We start from the raw sequence: 17,507 nt of genomic DNA on the forward strand, positions 1-17,507 counted from the left end.
TTCTAGCCATGCATGATGGCGATGTTGCTAGTCTTATTGATTAGTTGGGTGGTCAAAAAGGGAGCAAGAACCACCAGATTTTGATTGCTCATGAGCCATGTGCATTACAATCTCAAGAATTCTCACGCATGCTTGCATTTTGGGGTCACAGTTCAGGTGTGCCACACTCACGCTGTGGTTTGTGGTTGGACTATGATGTGCAGTTGTGCATGCACGCTAAGGAGAGCACCAGCCAACAACATGTAGATGATAAGATGAACATAAAAACACGGGTAAGCAGGATTATCAAGGAAACCTATAATTGGATAGACAAGTAATTAAGAGTTCTTTCACACACACACATATATGAGAGGCAAATGGGCATCTCTGAATTTTTATTGCCACCATCTGTTCCTCCATTTTTCAGGTTATTTGTTTGTGAACCAGTCTATACTGCATTATATGGAGCATTTCTTATGATCTGCTAGTGTGTTGGTAGATGAAAGAACCCTTTGATGGTATTTAACCCCATATGCTGATGTGCAGATATAAAGACAAACATAACAGGACAAGTACAGAAGTAAAAGGAGATTGCCATACCATGCTTCAGATATTCTGCTGGATTTTCCTGAACCAATCCAGACTTCACATTTGCCCACCTAGCTTTCAGTGTTATGCTACTTCATGACAGCTTACTTTGCAAAGAACCTGCAAGTATTTACTGCACAGTAAGTTCTACTCTGTAGTAATGCTAAGTAACTTTGTGTAGTCAGAATCTCAGATGTTCATGCCAATCGATCCTCATCATGTTCATGCCATCCACATTGCTCTCCTGCCAAATCACGCTGAACATGGTAGACAAATTCACGTACCGTGCTGCTGTCTGACGAAAAAATATCTCTCCAGCTCGCAGGAAAAAACCTGAGTTGATAAACTACCGAACTGCACAGCATTGCAATGAAATTTACACAGCCTCGTTACTTGTACAACTGTGCACTTCAATTACAAGATCGAACCAGCCTGCCGTACGAGGAATCCAGGATTGAACAACGTGACAAATAAAGAACTGTTTACTCTCTCACACACACAAAACCATACCATTTCAATTCAATTCAGATTTTGAAATTGCTCTAAATCCTGCAAATGAAATGAAAGAACAATTTTTCAGCCGTAACTTGTAAGCAGGAGCAAACGAACAGACGGGGACAAGAACACAAAATTAAAGATGGTAAAAGCGTGTAAAGTAAAATACTCCAGAAACGATTTCTTTCGTTTCTCTTTTTTTCCTTCAGAAGTTCAGAGATAGACAGGTCTCACCAAAATCATGTCAGAAAAAAAAAAACAAACAAACGGCACATTCCCAACTCCCAAGTGCGTGGCCCAGAACTCCCGATCGATTCGATTCCTGCACCATGTTTCCTGGGATTACGCAGGAATTTACCCTGTCAGGAGAAGGGAATTACTACAGCCAGCTAGCAGCAGCAGCATCTGATCGACTCTCTCTCTCTCTGAAGTGAGCACTGAACTGCACTGCAGTGCGGCGTCTCAGTCCCATCGAGATCTAATCAATCTCATATTCTTGTGGCTGTAGCTCGCTGTGCTGTTCCTGGTGGTGATGATTGGGAAGGAGGAATTTTCGGCGCCAGCCAAAAAGGGCGCGTCGTCTTCTTCCTCATTCCTCGTTCCTGCGTGGAATGCCGCGAAAGGCGCCATGGGTTGGTGACGTCTGCTGCATCAGCATCGTCGCGACGGTGCGAAAGCGCGAGAGGGAAGTGTATGTGTGGCGCGCGTTCGTCGGGTGGTTCCATGGATCGACGCCGCACGCGGTACGAACCCTCGCTTCGAGTCGCCGTCGGGCGGGCCACTCGGCGTCGTCCCGAAGAAAAGTTAGGGTTTTTTGGGGGATTGTCTATAAACACAAGTTGACCAGGCTAAAAAAACATCTTTTTTGGAAAAAAAATCGATTTTTTGCCTTGTCATGTTGGCCCGGGAGCCCAGCCCAGATAGTTTCCTCAAAAGGAAAAAATGGGCCGAACAAACGGGCCTCAACAAAGCGACCGTGTAAGTCCATGGCCGTTTGCTGCAAAGGTCATGGGCTTGTTTGAAAGTCTGGATTTTGGGGGGTTGTCCAAATGCTTTAACAAAATTTAGAAAGCCAACGCTCAACATTGCCCAAAGTTACCACTGTTACCAAAAATTGGTAATTCTATAATCTTGATCTCACAATAATTTAGCAAGGAACAAGCCAAGTATAACCTACACATCTCAACCTTACCGAATGGCAATTCCAAAAATCAACAATGTGTTCGTGACAAAGGAGTAGGGGATAAACTCCCCTATTTTCTCCTGAACACACTTCCCAAATTAGCAACCATCGTATTTTTTCATATATATATATATATATATAGCTAAATGTTGCTTTTAAAAACCATATTGATATTTTTTAGTTTGCAATAGTCAATACTTAATTTATCATTAGATCTCTCATTTTGTGTGATCACCTTCTTCTCCTGCCCTCACTCTCAAACCAACCCTTAGAGCATCCCAACAAATCAACCATCACATCTTTCACTCTATAAATAGAGGATGGAGAATAAGAGTTGAGCTTCAATAGCTATCACATCTTCTACTTTTGGATGTCATCCATATTAGGAAAAAGATAAGTCGTAATTAGATGTTTTCTCTCCATCCTTTAGAGATATATGGAGTATGTTATATTTGCATGATCTGATGGAGTAAAAAAGATATGAAGGATGAAACTATGATAGGTTTCCTGATACCAACAATCTTGCACACGAGTAATCACCCCTCATGCATTTCGGTCAATTCTCAGTCCACCTGAGAAACATCTAATGCCTCCATCTGACCACACGATCCTCACAAGGTAGAGAGGGCAATGACCCCATGAACGAATCCAATGCCTTTATCGTCGGCTCAAAGTGTCGTGTCGTGCCGTCTCACCCCGCTGCCGACTCACACATCTTGTCTCTTCGTGCGAAGGAGCAAAAGAGTTATAAGGCGACACCACCGAAGATAGGAGGCGAAGGAGCAAAAGAGTTATAAGGCGACACCACCAAAGATAGGAGGGGTCGTTGACCAAGGGAGAAAGAGGGGGAGTCGTCACTGGCTAGGAGAAGAAAGTGGACGCGTCGGCGGTGACTTAGTTGGGAGAGAGGGTTGTCATGTGTCGGTGATGGGAAAGGAGGATAAAAAATATATTACAATTTATGGGTTGTGAGATGTAAAACTTTAGAATGAAAAAACATGTAAGGAATAAATTAGAAAATATTGAAGGCTGATATGAATGATGAAAGAACCGTCATGGCTCCATCTGAGTCCACGCGATCAAAGCCAACTGTCCCAAAAATGCCCTGAGTTGTAAGTTGTAACTGTGGGCAGGTGGGGTATTGGGGACTGAGAGTACCTACCTGTGCAACAGTGCAAGGGCAAGAAAGATTGGACCAGACCAACCAGCTGTTATGAATTCCTCGTTCACGTGATCAATTGGAGCATTAGTTATTGAAAACTAAAATTAATTTATTTAAATTATTTCTAAGCAAGTTATATACATATAAGGTAAAATTTAAATTGTAAACTTAAATTTAGAGTTTTTTTACTGTAGTTTGTTATTTAGCATTTGTTTTTATATCACTAGAAACATGTATATAAAAGTTTTATATACGAATTATTTTTTAATCGTTGGTAAGCTGCTCTAGACGAGTAGGGGGTGTTTAGATGGAACTAAAACTTTGTAGTCCTTGTCATATTGAATGTTTGGACACTTACTATAAATATTAAACGTAGATTATTAATAAAACTCATCCATAATCTTGGACTAATTCGCGAGACGAATCTATTGAGCCTAATTAATCCATGATTAGCCTATGTGTTGCTACAGTAAACCTGCACTAATTATAAATTAATTAGGCTTAAAAAATTTGTCACACGAATTAGCTCTCATTTATATAATTAGGCCGCATTCGCCGGCACTAGTAAGATAACTTAACTCTCTCGTTTTTCGCGTGCACGCTTCCCGAACTGCTAAACGGTGTATTTTTTGCAAAAAAATTCTATAGAAAAGTTGTTTTAAAAAATCATATTAATCTATTTTATATTTTCCCAATAATTAATAATGAATTAATCATGTACTAATCTATTGTTACGCTTATCGCCCCGAACGGGGCGTTAGTTTTATAAGTAGTCTTTGTTTAATGCTCTAAATTCATTCTCCAAACACCATCAAAAGAATAGCGCTGTAATTAGCGCAACAGAATGGTCAGCAGGTGATGGTTGTTACTGCAGGTTTGGGAAATATTTCGGTCGAGTATTCGATGACTAGTACTAGTACTACTAGAAAATGCATGATTTGATGGGTATTATTACTAGTTGATGTCTTGATTAGCCGAGCATATTAGCGCGGTATAGTCACGTCAAAGCTCTGTGAGCACAGTGCAGGTAGTCAGGGCGGCCAGTGGGGTGGGGTGGTCGCTGCCGCTGGCCACGCGCGAGAACCAAAATCCAAAACACACGCAAACCTGTTCATAGAGAAACAAGTTGTATAGCTAATATTAGCTCTAATTTCTCTGTCTAAATTATATAATAGTTAGCTATAAAACATCAAATACATGTTTCTATATATCAGATTTTGTTTTGGAGTCCGAGTGCAGCTGGTTACAAATTAGTAGCCAGCCTCTCTTCTCTCATCCTCTTATCTCTTTAAAATATACTTATAGCTGACTTATAGCCTGCTATTGTACCTGCTCTTATATACTCCCACCATCCCATATTACACGGTATTTTGACTATATTTACTTATAATTTTTAACCTTTCATCTTATTCAAAAATTTAGGGTATATATAAAAATTTATAAGTAATACTTAAACTACTTCTATTAATAAACAAAATAAATAATATTTTTAATAAGACTAGTACTTAAATATTACCAACAGAAAGTTAAAATTCCATATTATATGGGACGGAGGGAGTATCGCATTTAAAATTTTTAACCCTAAATTTAGTTAATTTCAGTGTTTCACCAGAAGTACGTGATGAATTTTGGTACTCGTAGATTTCAGCACCTCTCGCAAAAGCCAAGCCACGAGCACAGCTCGGGAGTGGGAGGTTTTGGGCATGAGAAATCCGCCATGTTTTAAAGCACAGGAGAAAACGGGTATACCAGGGAGAGTACGGTGCAGGCTTGGGAGGGGAGGAGGCCACTGTTCCACTTGCCTCCATTGATGAGAGCTCGAGGTAGGAGAAAGCCAAGGCTAGCAGAGACCCTGGTCGTCGTCTTGTCTGCCCCGGCTGCGCCGGAATGACGGTGCTGCCCATGGTGGGGGCGTTCAGTTCTTTAGCCACCGATACCTCCTCAGCTCTTGAACGGTAACTTTATTTTTTTCACGCTTCACGCACACTTACCTATAAATAATCAAATGGTTATAATATCCTCCATTTGTAAAATATCAATGTAATTATTCTTTACTTTATTTACTTTTGATGTATTTAATATCTATTTTTACAAATTCTGATATAACGATCGCTAATATTAACTTGTTTTTAAGACAAATAAGATACAGGAAACTAACAATGTTATCCACGAGATCTTTTTATGCCCGGAGATATACCCATTACTCATGACATGTCCGAAACCTTGCCCATAACATTATCCGTGAATGTCACGTACCCACGTGTTTACCTCGTTACACATCACTATATATACATGATACAAACAATAGAAAAAAAATATAATAATCAATTTGATTATGGATTACTTATGGACCATAATATCCTTTAAGCAATATAAATATAAATTTAACTTAAAATAATCACATCTTAGTGCAAGATATAAACTAAAGTTTGGCTTAATTATATATTAAAACATTTATAGACTAATAAAACCCACATGTTAATTAGATTTGATGGGTAAACGGGCGAATGGGCATAGTTAGTGGCTACCCGTACCATGCTCATTTATCAATCGGGTATGAGTTTTGACCCAATAGCATACGTATATGTATAAAATAAATGATACACTTAAACCCTAAGGCTAGTCTTAATGCTCAATTTCACTACACAGTTTCCAAAACACATAACTCGATGAAACAATACATGAAACAACTACTCACAATACAACATTTCATCATACCATTTTCAAAACTAAATAAAATATTTAATTACGGCTGAAAGTTTGATGATATGCAGAGAGTATTTGATTGCAACGCCTAAAGCCCCTCAACGCGAGTTTCACTGTATTACCGAGGACTTGGGAACGGTGCCCAAGGGTTTCATGGCCATGAAACTAATTTTCTCTCTCTCCTCATAGTTTTATGTAAATATTTACCTTTACGGTATTGTATCATCTAATTAGTGTGCATGCTATTTTCATAGAACCATTGAGACTGGCCTAATAGAGTTTTTAACCTCGGGTGAATGACATGATTTGGGGGCAGGAGCGTAATAACATCAAAAATCCGGCGGCAAAGTAAGCCAATCCAGCCGTCCGGTGGCAGGAGGGAGGCTGCCTGACCTGACTGTCGCACAGCCACTCTGCCCGCTGACACCACCCTCCTCCCTCGGCGAGCGCATTGACCGTTCGTTCCACCCCCCACCCCCACGCCTCTCCCATCTTCTCTCCCACGGCCGTCCGTTCGGTTGTGCTTTTTTCGCTGCCACGAAAAATTAGTTCATTTTTATACTCTTTACGGTATAATCGATAAAATTAATTACTATAGATTTAAAATTTTATTTTAAAATGTAAGATGATAAACTTCTGTGTAGGGAAAAAATTGAAACAACGTACTGTTAGCACTTCAGAAAATGCATAAGCAGGAAACGAAGAGAAAGCAAAAGAAAAACCTGGGCAACAAGCGACATCCAGATAATCGCAATAGATCCGACTTGCACCCTGTTATAGAATAAAATTTGAATTTTAATATTAAATTTAGAGTTGATTTTAGAGTTTTTCAATGAAATTTATTTGTAGCCTTGGCTTTTGGGTCGAATACGTATCTAAAGGTTTTACTCATAAGTTATTTTTTATTTTTAAATATAATATATGTGTATTTTAAATATATATCTATATAAGCTTGTCATCAAATTTTTAACTACAGTAATTAATTTTATCGTTTATACTATTAAATATCTATAATAAATCATATAGTTTTTCATCTTTCATCAAACATTAAGAAAAGAATGCAACTCTCCGAGGCAGAGCGCATCAACCAAATACTCTCTCCGTTCTAAATTGTAATAACTCAGCTCCAAAATATAAGAATTTATATATTGTTTAGTGTATATTAAGTAGATTCCCTTTAGTCACTACAATGATCAATTTTTGATTTTTTTTGAAACGATTTGATTTCTTTCTAAGCATTTGATTGGCTTTGAAATTATTGCAATGATTGAAATTATATAAATTAGTGCATAAATATTTATATTACAATAAAAATTTGAATACCATAATTATTTATATTTTAGAATGGATTAAGTAAGAGATTTTGGGATGACTATAGATAGATGCTAGCTCAAATTCATCTATAAAAACCCTTACATTCATGGATGGAGATAGTATGAGGAACCTCACATGGAGTGGAGGTTAGTGCATTCTTTAATAGAAAGGTAAAAATTAAGTCAAAAAATTCATGTATTGGAACTATCAGTCTTATTTTTTCTGTTGTCCGTAAGACAATATTTAAAATCTCAATATTAAGTTGGGAGTAGATTTTGAGGCCTTTTTATTGTGGTTTATTTTTAGTTTTAGCTTTTAGATTGTTAAGAATACATATATAAAAGTTGTATTGGTGCAATTCTCATCGGTGCCATTGTTTTGCTTTTCTAAGAAAATACGAAGTTATGTATTCTCATACGAAAAATAATTTACAGGTAATTCTTTTATATATGTTCATATAGACAAAAAGCAAAAGCTATAACATTAACCATGATAAAAGACAATAAAATGAAATAAAAATTAAGTTTTATAATTTAAAATTTAACTTATAATCTATTGAAATGATGGGAGCCGTCGTGTCTACAAAATCACTTGCTAGCTGCATTACAAGTACCGCGAGCGAACGACCTGGAGATAGCAGCAAGAACAACGAACAACAGAAAAAAGGCAGGATGGCAGCATCGAAATATCGTCGCAAAAGAAGGGGCGATTTCGACCAAGAAGCTACAGTAAGAACAAGTACACCTTTTTTCTGCAGGCTCATCAATCCATGCAACTCTAATTATTAGCTCTAGAACTGTAGCACCATTTTCACATGTTTCAATTTCTTTTCCCCAAATCAAACAAACACCTCTTTAATCTCATGGCCATGATGGCCATTGGAGATTTGGTGGATGAAGAACCATTAGAACAGTCATGAATGGTCAAAGTGTAAAATGTGAAAGGAGATTAAGCTGAAGTTAAACACCATGTTCCTACCACTGTGACAGAGCCCTTCCTCTCCTCTCTTCTGCTGCCCTGTTCATCTCTTTCTTTTTATTCGATTCCTCTATTCCATTCCACACGCATTGCTGCTACTGCTATCTCAGCACCAGCCTTTTTTTTTTCCCCCTTTCTTTTTTCCGCTCTCCGCAACCGAGGATTTTTCTTTTGAAAAAAGGATTGCAACTTGCGGTTTTTTGGCGCACCTTGATTACTCTAGATTTTATAGAGACGAATGTGAGCGGTCAAATCCTTCTTTTTAGCTTCTGTGCGTTGTGTTTTGTGCTCTTCTTTTGTCAGTTCGTGAAGGTGCTCTCCTGTTCTTGCGTGGCTGCTGCAACGAGAGGGAGTGGAGCGGCGGCCGGCCATGGCACAGCCGAGTGCATGGGAAGCGGAGAAGATGTGGGTTTCTTTCTTTCTTTCTTCTTTCTGGTGCTTTATTCCTTTGATATATTGGTTCATGTGATCAGATTGCTTTGATGGACAAACCTGTCGCTGCTGTTCTTGGTACATTCTTTTCTTTTTTGTATGTTATCGAAATGTTCTTCATTTTTTCTCGAGATTTTTGTCCTTCCATTTGGCTCTCAGTCTCCACCTTATCTTTTTGCCGAGATTAGTTTTTTTTGTTTTGCTTTTGTGAGGTTCCCAGATTTGTTTCATGAGGGTTTAGATCGCCCTTTTCTGGTGATATTGCAAGAATCTTGCCTTTCATCTCCCCCTGTGGCATTTCAGAAGGTTGCAGACGCTTGAGATTCCGTTTGAGTTTCTTGAAATTTCTGCATTTTCATCTCTGCATTTTATTTTCTCCTTTTGCAAAAGATATGTTCTTTTCTCATGTTCCTCAACTTCCTTTTCTTTTTCAGGTATAGTATGGTTTATTGCTTGTTAGCTTTGTTCTTGTGCCCTGCATTTCAACTGCCTCTTATTTCTGGGAATTTATTTCTTCTTTCACACTTTAATACCCATTTTAACTTTGTTTTTCTCATGAAAATTTTGGATCCCCCCATGGTTTTCCTTCCTGTTGCTGCTGTGCTTGCATGCAAACCCTCCATTGTGTCTGCTCCGTGTTGATGAAATGCTGTTCAAGATATATAGTATTTTTTATAGTTCTTTCATATCTTATATCTTGCCAAGGTCATCTACCTATATATCCACACTGAACTTCACCATATGTATTCTTGGATGCAGGTTGGATGTGTACATCCATGATTACCTGTTGAAGAGGAACTTGCAGAACACTGCGAAGGCCTTCCAAGCAGAAGGCAGCGTGTCTTCGGATCCTGTTGGTTAGTGCTACAACACCATTTGCTGCGATCAATTTTTGTATATTCTCATACTACTGAAGGATCACATAGTTTGTTACTCTGCCAATAGGATGGGTAAACAGCTATCAATTGATAAGCTGTGATAGAAGAATGTCAGTAGTATTTGTGCATGTGTGAGACATGTATTACTACTAGTTATTACTCCTTGTACCAGACAGATGCAAGGAACAATACTTAAGCCTTATTGTTTTGTCTGATTTATGCATGCCAGTCTGATGTTTCTGCATTGTAATGAATGCAATTTAATTTTTCTTGCACTGAGAGATGTCAGCTTTTATTTTGCAAAAAAAAGCAATTGATGCCCCAGGGGGTTTCCTCTTGGAGTGGTGGTCAGTCTTCTGGGATATCTTCATTGCAAGGACGAACGACAAGCATTCTGATGTTGCTGCTTCGTACATCGAGGTTCTTGTAGCACATGCAACTTGGTTATTGCTTGTCCTTGTTGTTTGCTTGTACTACTCGTTTGGTACAATTGTTTATTGCCAGTATTATCTTACAATAGACATGCCTAAATGCTTTCACTGTGTCAGTCATGAGATCATGTCCATCCCTCTTATCATACATCTCACACGCTCACTCCCCAAAAAGATTTACATTTTTTTCCTAAAGCAAATGGATTTAAGTTCCCCACAAACATTCCAAATCGAATTCAAGAACCTTCCATGTTGCTGTTGAGAAAAGGAGTATAAAACCTAATTCATCTATATAAGCAAAACTTGTTATGGACTCATGGCGGACTAAAAAAAATTCAAATGTGTTGACAATGTTTCCAAATAAACCATGATGGGCATCACAGGGTTATTGAAGAACATGTGGTTTAATCATTTTAGAAGTACTGAACACAAAACACTTCCTTACAGTTACAGCAAGTGCGTACTACTTTGTCTCCAGCTAGTGTCAACTTTAAAAATCGAAGGAAAAATTGAAGGCAATATCCCATCGTCAATATGATTAGTAGTTTTGTGGGAAGTACTCCTTATGATCCTTTGTAGTCTGCAGTAGCTAATACCTGTGACAATCTTCTTAATTGTGAATTGCTATTTTTTTGTTTGTTTGTTTGACATCATGTTCCTAATTTTGTACCCCAGACACAGTCAATTAAAGCTCAAGAGCAGCAGCCATCACAGCTGCAGCAGCAAGAGGTCCATTCCCAGCAGTCCCCACGGCAGATCCAAATGCAGCAACTCCTGCTACAGAGGCATGCACAACAGCAGCAGCAGCAGCACCAGAATCAGCAGCATTCACAGCAGCAACGCCGCCAGCAGAAGCAACAGCAGCGCAGTGAAGGCACTCATTTACCCACAAGTGCACAGAATGGTTTGATTTCTTCCGATCCTCCAACACGAAGCACAGCAGCTGCAAGTTCTTTGTCTGCAAAGATGTATGAGGAGAGGGTGAAAAATTCTGTTCAAAGGGACACCTTAGATGAAGCACCTGCAAAGGTAGTTTCTCCATGGCAACGTGTAGTGTTGCTTTCATAATCTACATGTTATGAAATGTTATATCTTTATACTGCAGCAAAGGTTTACAGAAAATATTGGGCAATTGCTGGAATCAAACTCGTCATCTATGGTGAAGTCCGTTGCAATATCAGCTCAGGCTTCAGGGTACTAACTACTCAATAACGCTTTCTAATGTTGCATTTACCAATTTTTTTGGCTATTGGATTTCTAAAGTATTATCCACAATAAATGCAGACAACATGTTCTAGTTGTTTGACAGAATCAATTTTGAACTCCTCTAATGGAGGATATCTTGATGGTTCATACTATAATGGCTGTTTAAGGGCAATTATCTCTAGGTTCTGTTTTCCTGCTAGCATGTGTGCTAATTTGCTTTGACTTTCTTATTACAATGTTATTAGGCAAATTTTCCATGGATCAGCTGGTGGCATGTCAGGTACTTTGCAACAGGTTCAGGCCCGAAGCCAACAACTTCAGGCATCAACACAGGTTGGCAGCCTGGTTTCAGCTGTATAATTCCATGCATTGTTGTGTATAATTAAATAAGTCAAATTTGTATCAGGAAATGAAGGTAGACCCGAATGCTGCTCTACACATGAGAGCTGCAGGGGCAGATGGGTCATTAATTGGAGTACCAGGTCTTTTGCTTTGAACTCTAATATGTTGTGTTGTTTCTGGTTGCTAATCGGCAATTCTAGGATTAGTACCTTCTCATTCATCTAGTTAATTCCAGTGTTTGATACTGTTATCTGGCAGGCACTAACCCGGCAGGGAACAATTTGACGTTGAAAGGGTGGCCTCTTACTGTTAGTTTCTTCACTTCATTCCATTAACTGGCATTCTAAGCAAGTTTGTATGCTGCACATTTTTGCGTTCTTATGATGTTTTTCCATTTGGTTATAACCGCCCAGGGGTTAGATCAGCTTAGATCTGGGTTTCTCCAACAGAAATCTTTTATGCAGTCTCCCCAACCATTGCACCATCTGCAATTTCTCACTGCACAGCAACAGCAGCTTCTGCTTCAAGCACAACAAAATATGACTTCTTCACCTGGAGAGATGGACAGCAGAAGGCTTCGGATGCTTTTGAGCAGCCGAAACGTTGTTCCTGGTAGGGATGGTCAATCCAATGCATACACTGAAATTATTCCTAGTGTTGGCCCTTCATTGCAAAGTATGTGCTCACCTGTCCAGCGAATGGAGACTGACATGCTGATGAAGGTAGGTTTCCGCTGTATGTTTTAATATATGCATCCAATTGCTTATGTTTGTGAGGATTCATTGCATGTTAATAGTAGTACCTCGTATTACCAGGTTATGCATATATTTTGTGCTGAATTGATGTCTTTCATGTCTATAGATTATATCGTTGAATTCTTATCAGTTAACAGTAATATATTTTGTTTAAATTTATCATGCCTGTTCCAATTATGTAATGTTGCCAAGTCTGCATTACACATTACCATTTCTTTTCTATTATAGCATAGTGATTAAATATGGAAACAATGGTCTTGCTCCTTGTGGAAATGTACCCTTTTGAACAGAGGCACTCATACTGTTAGGATTACACAATAATCTGTCTGCTAATTGATACGTGCTCACATACTTTCTGAAGCTACCTTTTGCACAATAGCTTCAACATCTTTGGTTTTGGACCTTACCACCTCGTCATTATATGTAGTAGAAGATAGCAGCCATACAACAGAACCAGCAGAGCAGCAACCAGCAACAGCTCCTTCAACATACTTTACTTAGCCAGCAACCCCAAATCTCTAGTCACCTTCCAGTCCAGCAGGAAAAAATGGGGGCTGGAAGTGTTACTATCGATGGAAGCTTGTCTAATTCATTTCGTGGAAGTGAACAGGTTTCACCTTGTTCTACATATATTCAACATGACAACCTTAATGTTATTGTATCTGTCCTTTTGTTTGACTTAACTGTCATAAATATATGATTTTGCAGGTTTCCAAGAATCAGAATGGGCGAAAGCGCAAACAGCCTATCTCATCATCTGGTCCAGCCAATAGCTCGGGCACTGTGAACACTGGAGTTCCTTCCTCAGAACCCTCAACTCCTTCATCACAAAGCCCAGGAGACACAATTTCAATGCCCTCACTGCATCACAATACTAACTTATCAAAGGCTTTGGTTGTTTGTGGTGCAAGTACACCAGTGGCAATGGGATCACCAACAAATCAACTTGTAAGTTACTACTGGTCTTAAATCTTGAACCAAACAGCTGTGACCCTATTACATGGATATATTATGAATGTAATATAGCTTGGAATATTTTTTGTTGCATTGATGATGTCTTTTGATGCTCTACTTCTGAACTTAACTCAACTGCAGACTGACATGGATCGTTTTGTGGAGGATGGCTGCTTGGAAGATAATGTGGAGTCGTTCCTGTCACATGATGATGCAGATAGAAGAGACGCTGGCAATCGCTGTATGGAATCCACTAAAGGTGCCAGTCTCAACTTTTTAGTACTGTATGGCTAGTTGAAGTTGAACGGTTGTTCAAGACATTAACACTTTTGACACTGGTTCACTGGGCCAGTTTAGTACCACATGTAATTATGGACCACATGTAATTATGGCTAGTGTAAACAGTACCACTAAGCTGAACTCATTTAGGTGAAGTTAGCATGGAATCTGAGTAGTTGGTGTGGTTCAGGCCATGGCACTGCCTTAAGCAGGGTTTATCTTCCAAGAGATATCTTCTGTAGTGCTTTGATTTTATTTATACTTCTTAAGCAGGATTTATCTTCCAAGAGATCTCTTCTGTACAAGCAAGCACGAACAAGGTTGTATGCTGCCACTTCTCATCAGATGGAAAATTACTTGCTACCGGGGGTCATGACAAGAAGGTAGACGCAAATGGCCGTGCTTGTTATGATACTCGACCTAGTTGATGTTGTTGGAGTGGGCAGACATTTGTTCAGACTTTATAGTGATATTGAAGTATATAGTTACAATGTTGCAATACAGGTGGTATTGTGGCATGCTGAAAACTTAAAACAGAAGTCAATACTGGAGGAACATTCTCTTCTGATTACTGATGTACGGTTCAGTCCAAGCATTCCACGCCTTGCTACCTCCTCATTTGATAAAACTGTCAGGATCTGGGATGCTGACAATGTAAGTACCTAACTGTCCAGTTGTTTTCCCTACCATCTATATGCTTTAGCGATTGTTCCAGCGTGTCAGGACATGTTGCACAAACCTGTCAAGTAGCACCAAAACGAGTAAAGTACATGGCCGGTCCTTAAACTTGTGGCGCGGTACCACTTAGGTCTATAAACTTAGAAAATGCACGTTTAGGTCCATGAACTTGTTTTAACGTACTATCTAGGTCCATAAACTTGTTTTAATGTACCATCCAGGTCCATGAACTCGTTTTAATGTAGGTCCATGATTTTTGATATTAAAACGAGTTCATGGACCTAAACGTGCATTTTCTAAGTTTATGGACCTAAGTGGTACCGCGTCATAAGTTTAAGGACCGATCATATACTTTACTCCACCAAAACTATATCACAGCTACTTTGTACCTTTAGCTCAGAGTTGTGACCTTTCAAATTGCCCTTTATGTTGAAACAGCATCAAAAAGTTAAAGTAGATTGAAATCTCAAAGAAAACAGTTAGCAATGTCCATCCCAACATCAATTTTCAGAATAATCATTTTGTAGAAGTGGAACTTGCTTGGTGATAAGCATGAATCCTCTAAGCTTTTAGATTCCTGGGTTATGTCAATACTTGAGTCGTGAAAGTTGTGAGGCAACAATATACCTTTTTTTTTACTGCTCTTCATGTTTCAATGCTGTCACTGTTACCGCTCAAAATGGACTTTTGCAGCAAGGTTATTCAATTCGGACGTTCACTGGGCACTCAGCATCTGTTATGTCACTGGATTTCCACCCCAACAAGGATGACCTCATTTGTTCTTGTGATGGGGACAATGAGATACGATTCTGGAGTATCAACAGTGGAAACATCGTTCGGATTTTTAAGGTTACTCGGTTTTTCTTATGTAGCATTCTGTCAATCTGCAATTGCCGCTTTGTTGTAAGCAATCGCCACATTTCCTAGAAAGGCACTGCAAATCTGTTGAAAGCACCCTAAATGATATTTCATACCAACAATTAATTGGTTTCAAGCACTGTTATAACCTCTTGTAATAGTTAATGGGTTGGTAATGAGTTGTCTCCAGGCATAATCAGCAGCTGGTGTCAAATGAGATGCCATGTTTATTGATTTTCTTTTTTGTTTCCAATCCCTTTGTAGGGAGGCTCAAGCCAGCTGAGATTTCAACCACGTCTTGGAGGATATCTTGCAGCAGCTTCAGAGAATGCTGTCTCTATACTTGATGTGGAGACTCAAGCTTGCGTTAGGAGGTTTGAGGTTTGTAGAGGCTTTCTACCTAACAGTTGACACTCATATTCAGATCTTATAAATTCACTGAGATTCCAGTAACATATATACTGCTAACAAATCTATGTGCCAAAATGCATTTACTTTTGATCTCTCTTTAAGAGTGAGCTTTGGATATTGCAAATCTACCTATTTGTTTTGTAATCAGCTTTGTGGTGTTCATTTGCTTAATTGCCTTGATGGTCATTATCCAGAAAAATTGCCCTTATGGTACATTGTGATTAGTTGATTGTTTTCGAAGTCACATTGTATTGACTGTTGTCAGTGTTGTTAATCAGTTGAATTTCCAAGCTGTGGTAATCAATCACTTTGATCTGTACTCTTCATTGGGAATTGCAGGGCCACTCAAATCATGTCGATTCTGTGTGCTGGGATTCTACTGGTCACTATGTTGTATCTGTCAGTGAAGACACGGTAAAGGTATGGTCTATGAATGCTGGGAGCGATGATCGTTGTGTGCAAGAGCTTAACTGCAGTGGGAGCAAGTTTCATTCGTGTGCTTTCCACCCTTCATATCCATCTTTGCTTATCATAGGTTGTTACCAGGCAAGTATTTCCCTTTATCTTCTTGGATCTCCTTTTACACGCATGCATCATGATTCATTCAAAACTAATCTGCACGGATCATAAGTATCTTTGCCTCTTTGGTTAGAAATGAGTTTTTCTAGATCAACTCATGACTACTCTGTCACACTGAGAATCGCTCCGCAACTTCAATTTTGTTACATGATGAAATCTAATCTTTTAATAATTAACACACATGACATGACACTATCTGAAGTTCCATGAATATTCATTCATGACGGACAGGCAATTATTTTGAAGATTTACTGCAATTAAATATGCCTTTCTTATTTAAGTTCAAGGACAAGCATAGACACAACTGTTCCATAACGACCGCTTCTGTTTTCACCTCAATTCATGTTTGCAACGTCGGTAGCACGCTTACCTCCCGGTTGTGTTGAATTCTGCAGTCTCTTGAGCTGTGGGACATGTCGGAGAACAGAACGATGACCCTTGCGGCTCATGACAGCCTCATCACAGCATTGGCATCCTCGAGCTCTGGACTTGTTGCTTCCACAAGCCATGACAAGTTCCTCAAGCTGTGGAAATGAAGTTCTTCCAAGCTAGCTGCACTCTAACCCTCAAACTTTGGATGGGCCTCTTTTCCTGAATTTTTTTGGTCGCACCATTAGCCCCCAAAAGGCTATTGTGTGCTGATGGTATAAAGACTATATGGTATAATATCCCCCCCAAAGTAGCTGGCTACTGCATGACTGAATATATGGCTATCCTAGTATACCTTTTGCTAACCCTGGGAAGGTGGATTAGTACTAGCATTTTGTACAGAACATGAGCTATGCTTTGTGTTAATTATATAGTCTATCTGAACCACTGAAGTGTCTATGGTCTGAATCCTGAAAACTTTACTGTTGCATCTCTGCTATAAACATGAAGAATGTTGTGGGATTCTCGTCGCAGTTTCAAGGAGGCTTTTGTAACTGAAGATGGCTGAACTGAATTTCAGCAAGAATGTCTGAAATCTGGAAAATTTTCCCACTGAATTTTACAGGTGTAGTTTCACCTTCACCACTAATGCTTGGTGGCTAGGGGAAGAAACGAATTTGGAATCTCTGGCCTGCAATAAACGAATATCTTTGCTGTTTGCATGTGCGATCTTTGCACGGTTCCCAGATTCCCCAGCACGCCCAAATCCACAGTTGATCAATCGGTTGCAAGTTTGCAACACAGAAAAAATGAAGAGAGATGGTCTGGGGCTCATGGTAACCAAAGCATTGGTTCTTGACTAGATGGACAGTAGTTCTTTCTTCTGAACATATTTTTCTTTCTTTTTTTCTCTTTTTGTTTCTGATCAAA

General features: G+C 39.1%; 1 protein-coding gene across 1 annotated transcript; it reads left to right on the forward strand.

Annotated features, from left to right (window-relative positions):
• Positions 1 to 8,272: 8,272 nt before the first annotated feature.
• Positions 8,273 to 17,184, forward strand: LOC102712577 (transcriptional corepressor LEUNIG-like). Its single transcript, XM_006643759.3, has 18 exons — positions 8,273 to 8,810; positions 9,597 to 9,694; positions 10,026 to 10,135; positions 10,822 to 11,175; positions 11,252 to 11,340; positions 11,598 to 11,685; positions 11,759 to 11,834; positions 11,953 to 12,002; positions 12,108 to 12,416; positions 12,880 to 13,059; positions 13,158 to 13,397; positions 13,545 to 13,662; positions 13,956 to 14,065; positions 14,187 to 14,336; positions 15,054 to 15,209; positions 15,483 to 15,599; positions 15,969 to 16,175; positions 16,604 to 17,184. The coding sequence occupies exons 1-18, from the start codon at positions 8,776 to 8,778 to the stop codon at positions 16,742 to 16,744; spliced, it is 2,628 nt and encodes an 875-aa protein (XP_006643822.1). The 5' UTR covers positions 8,273 to 8,775; the 3' UTR covers positions 16,745 to 17,184.
• Positions 17,185 to 17,507: the final 323 nt, after the last annotated feature.

The sequence above is a fragment of the Oryza brachyantha genome, chromosome 1 (assembly GCF_000231095.2).
Source record: "Oryza brachyantha chromosome 1, ObraRS2, whole genome shotgun sequence".
Taxonomy (NCBI): domain Eukaryota; kingdom Viridiplantae; phylum Streptophyta; class Magnoliopsida; order Poales; family Poaceae; genus Oryza; species Oryza brachyantha.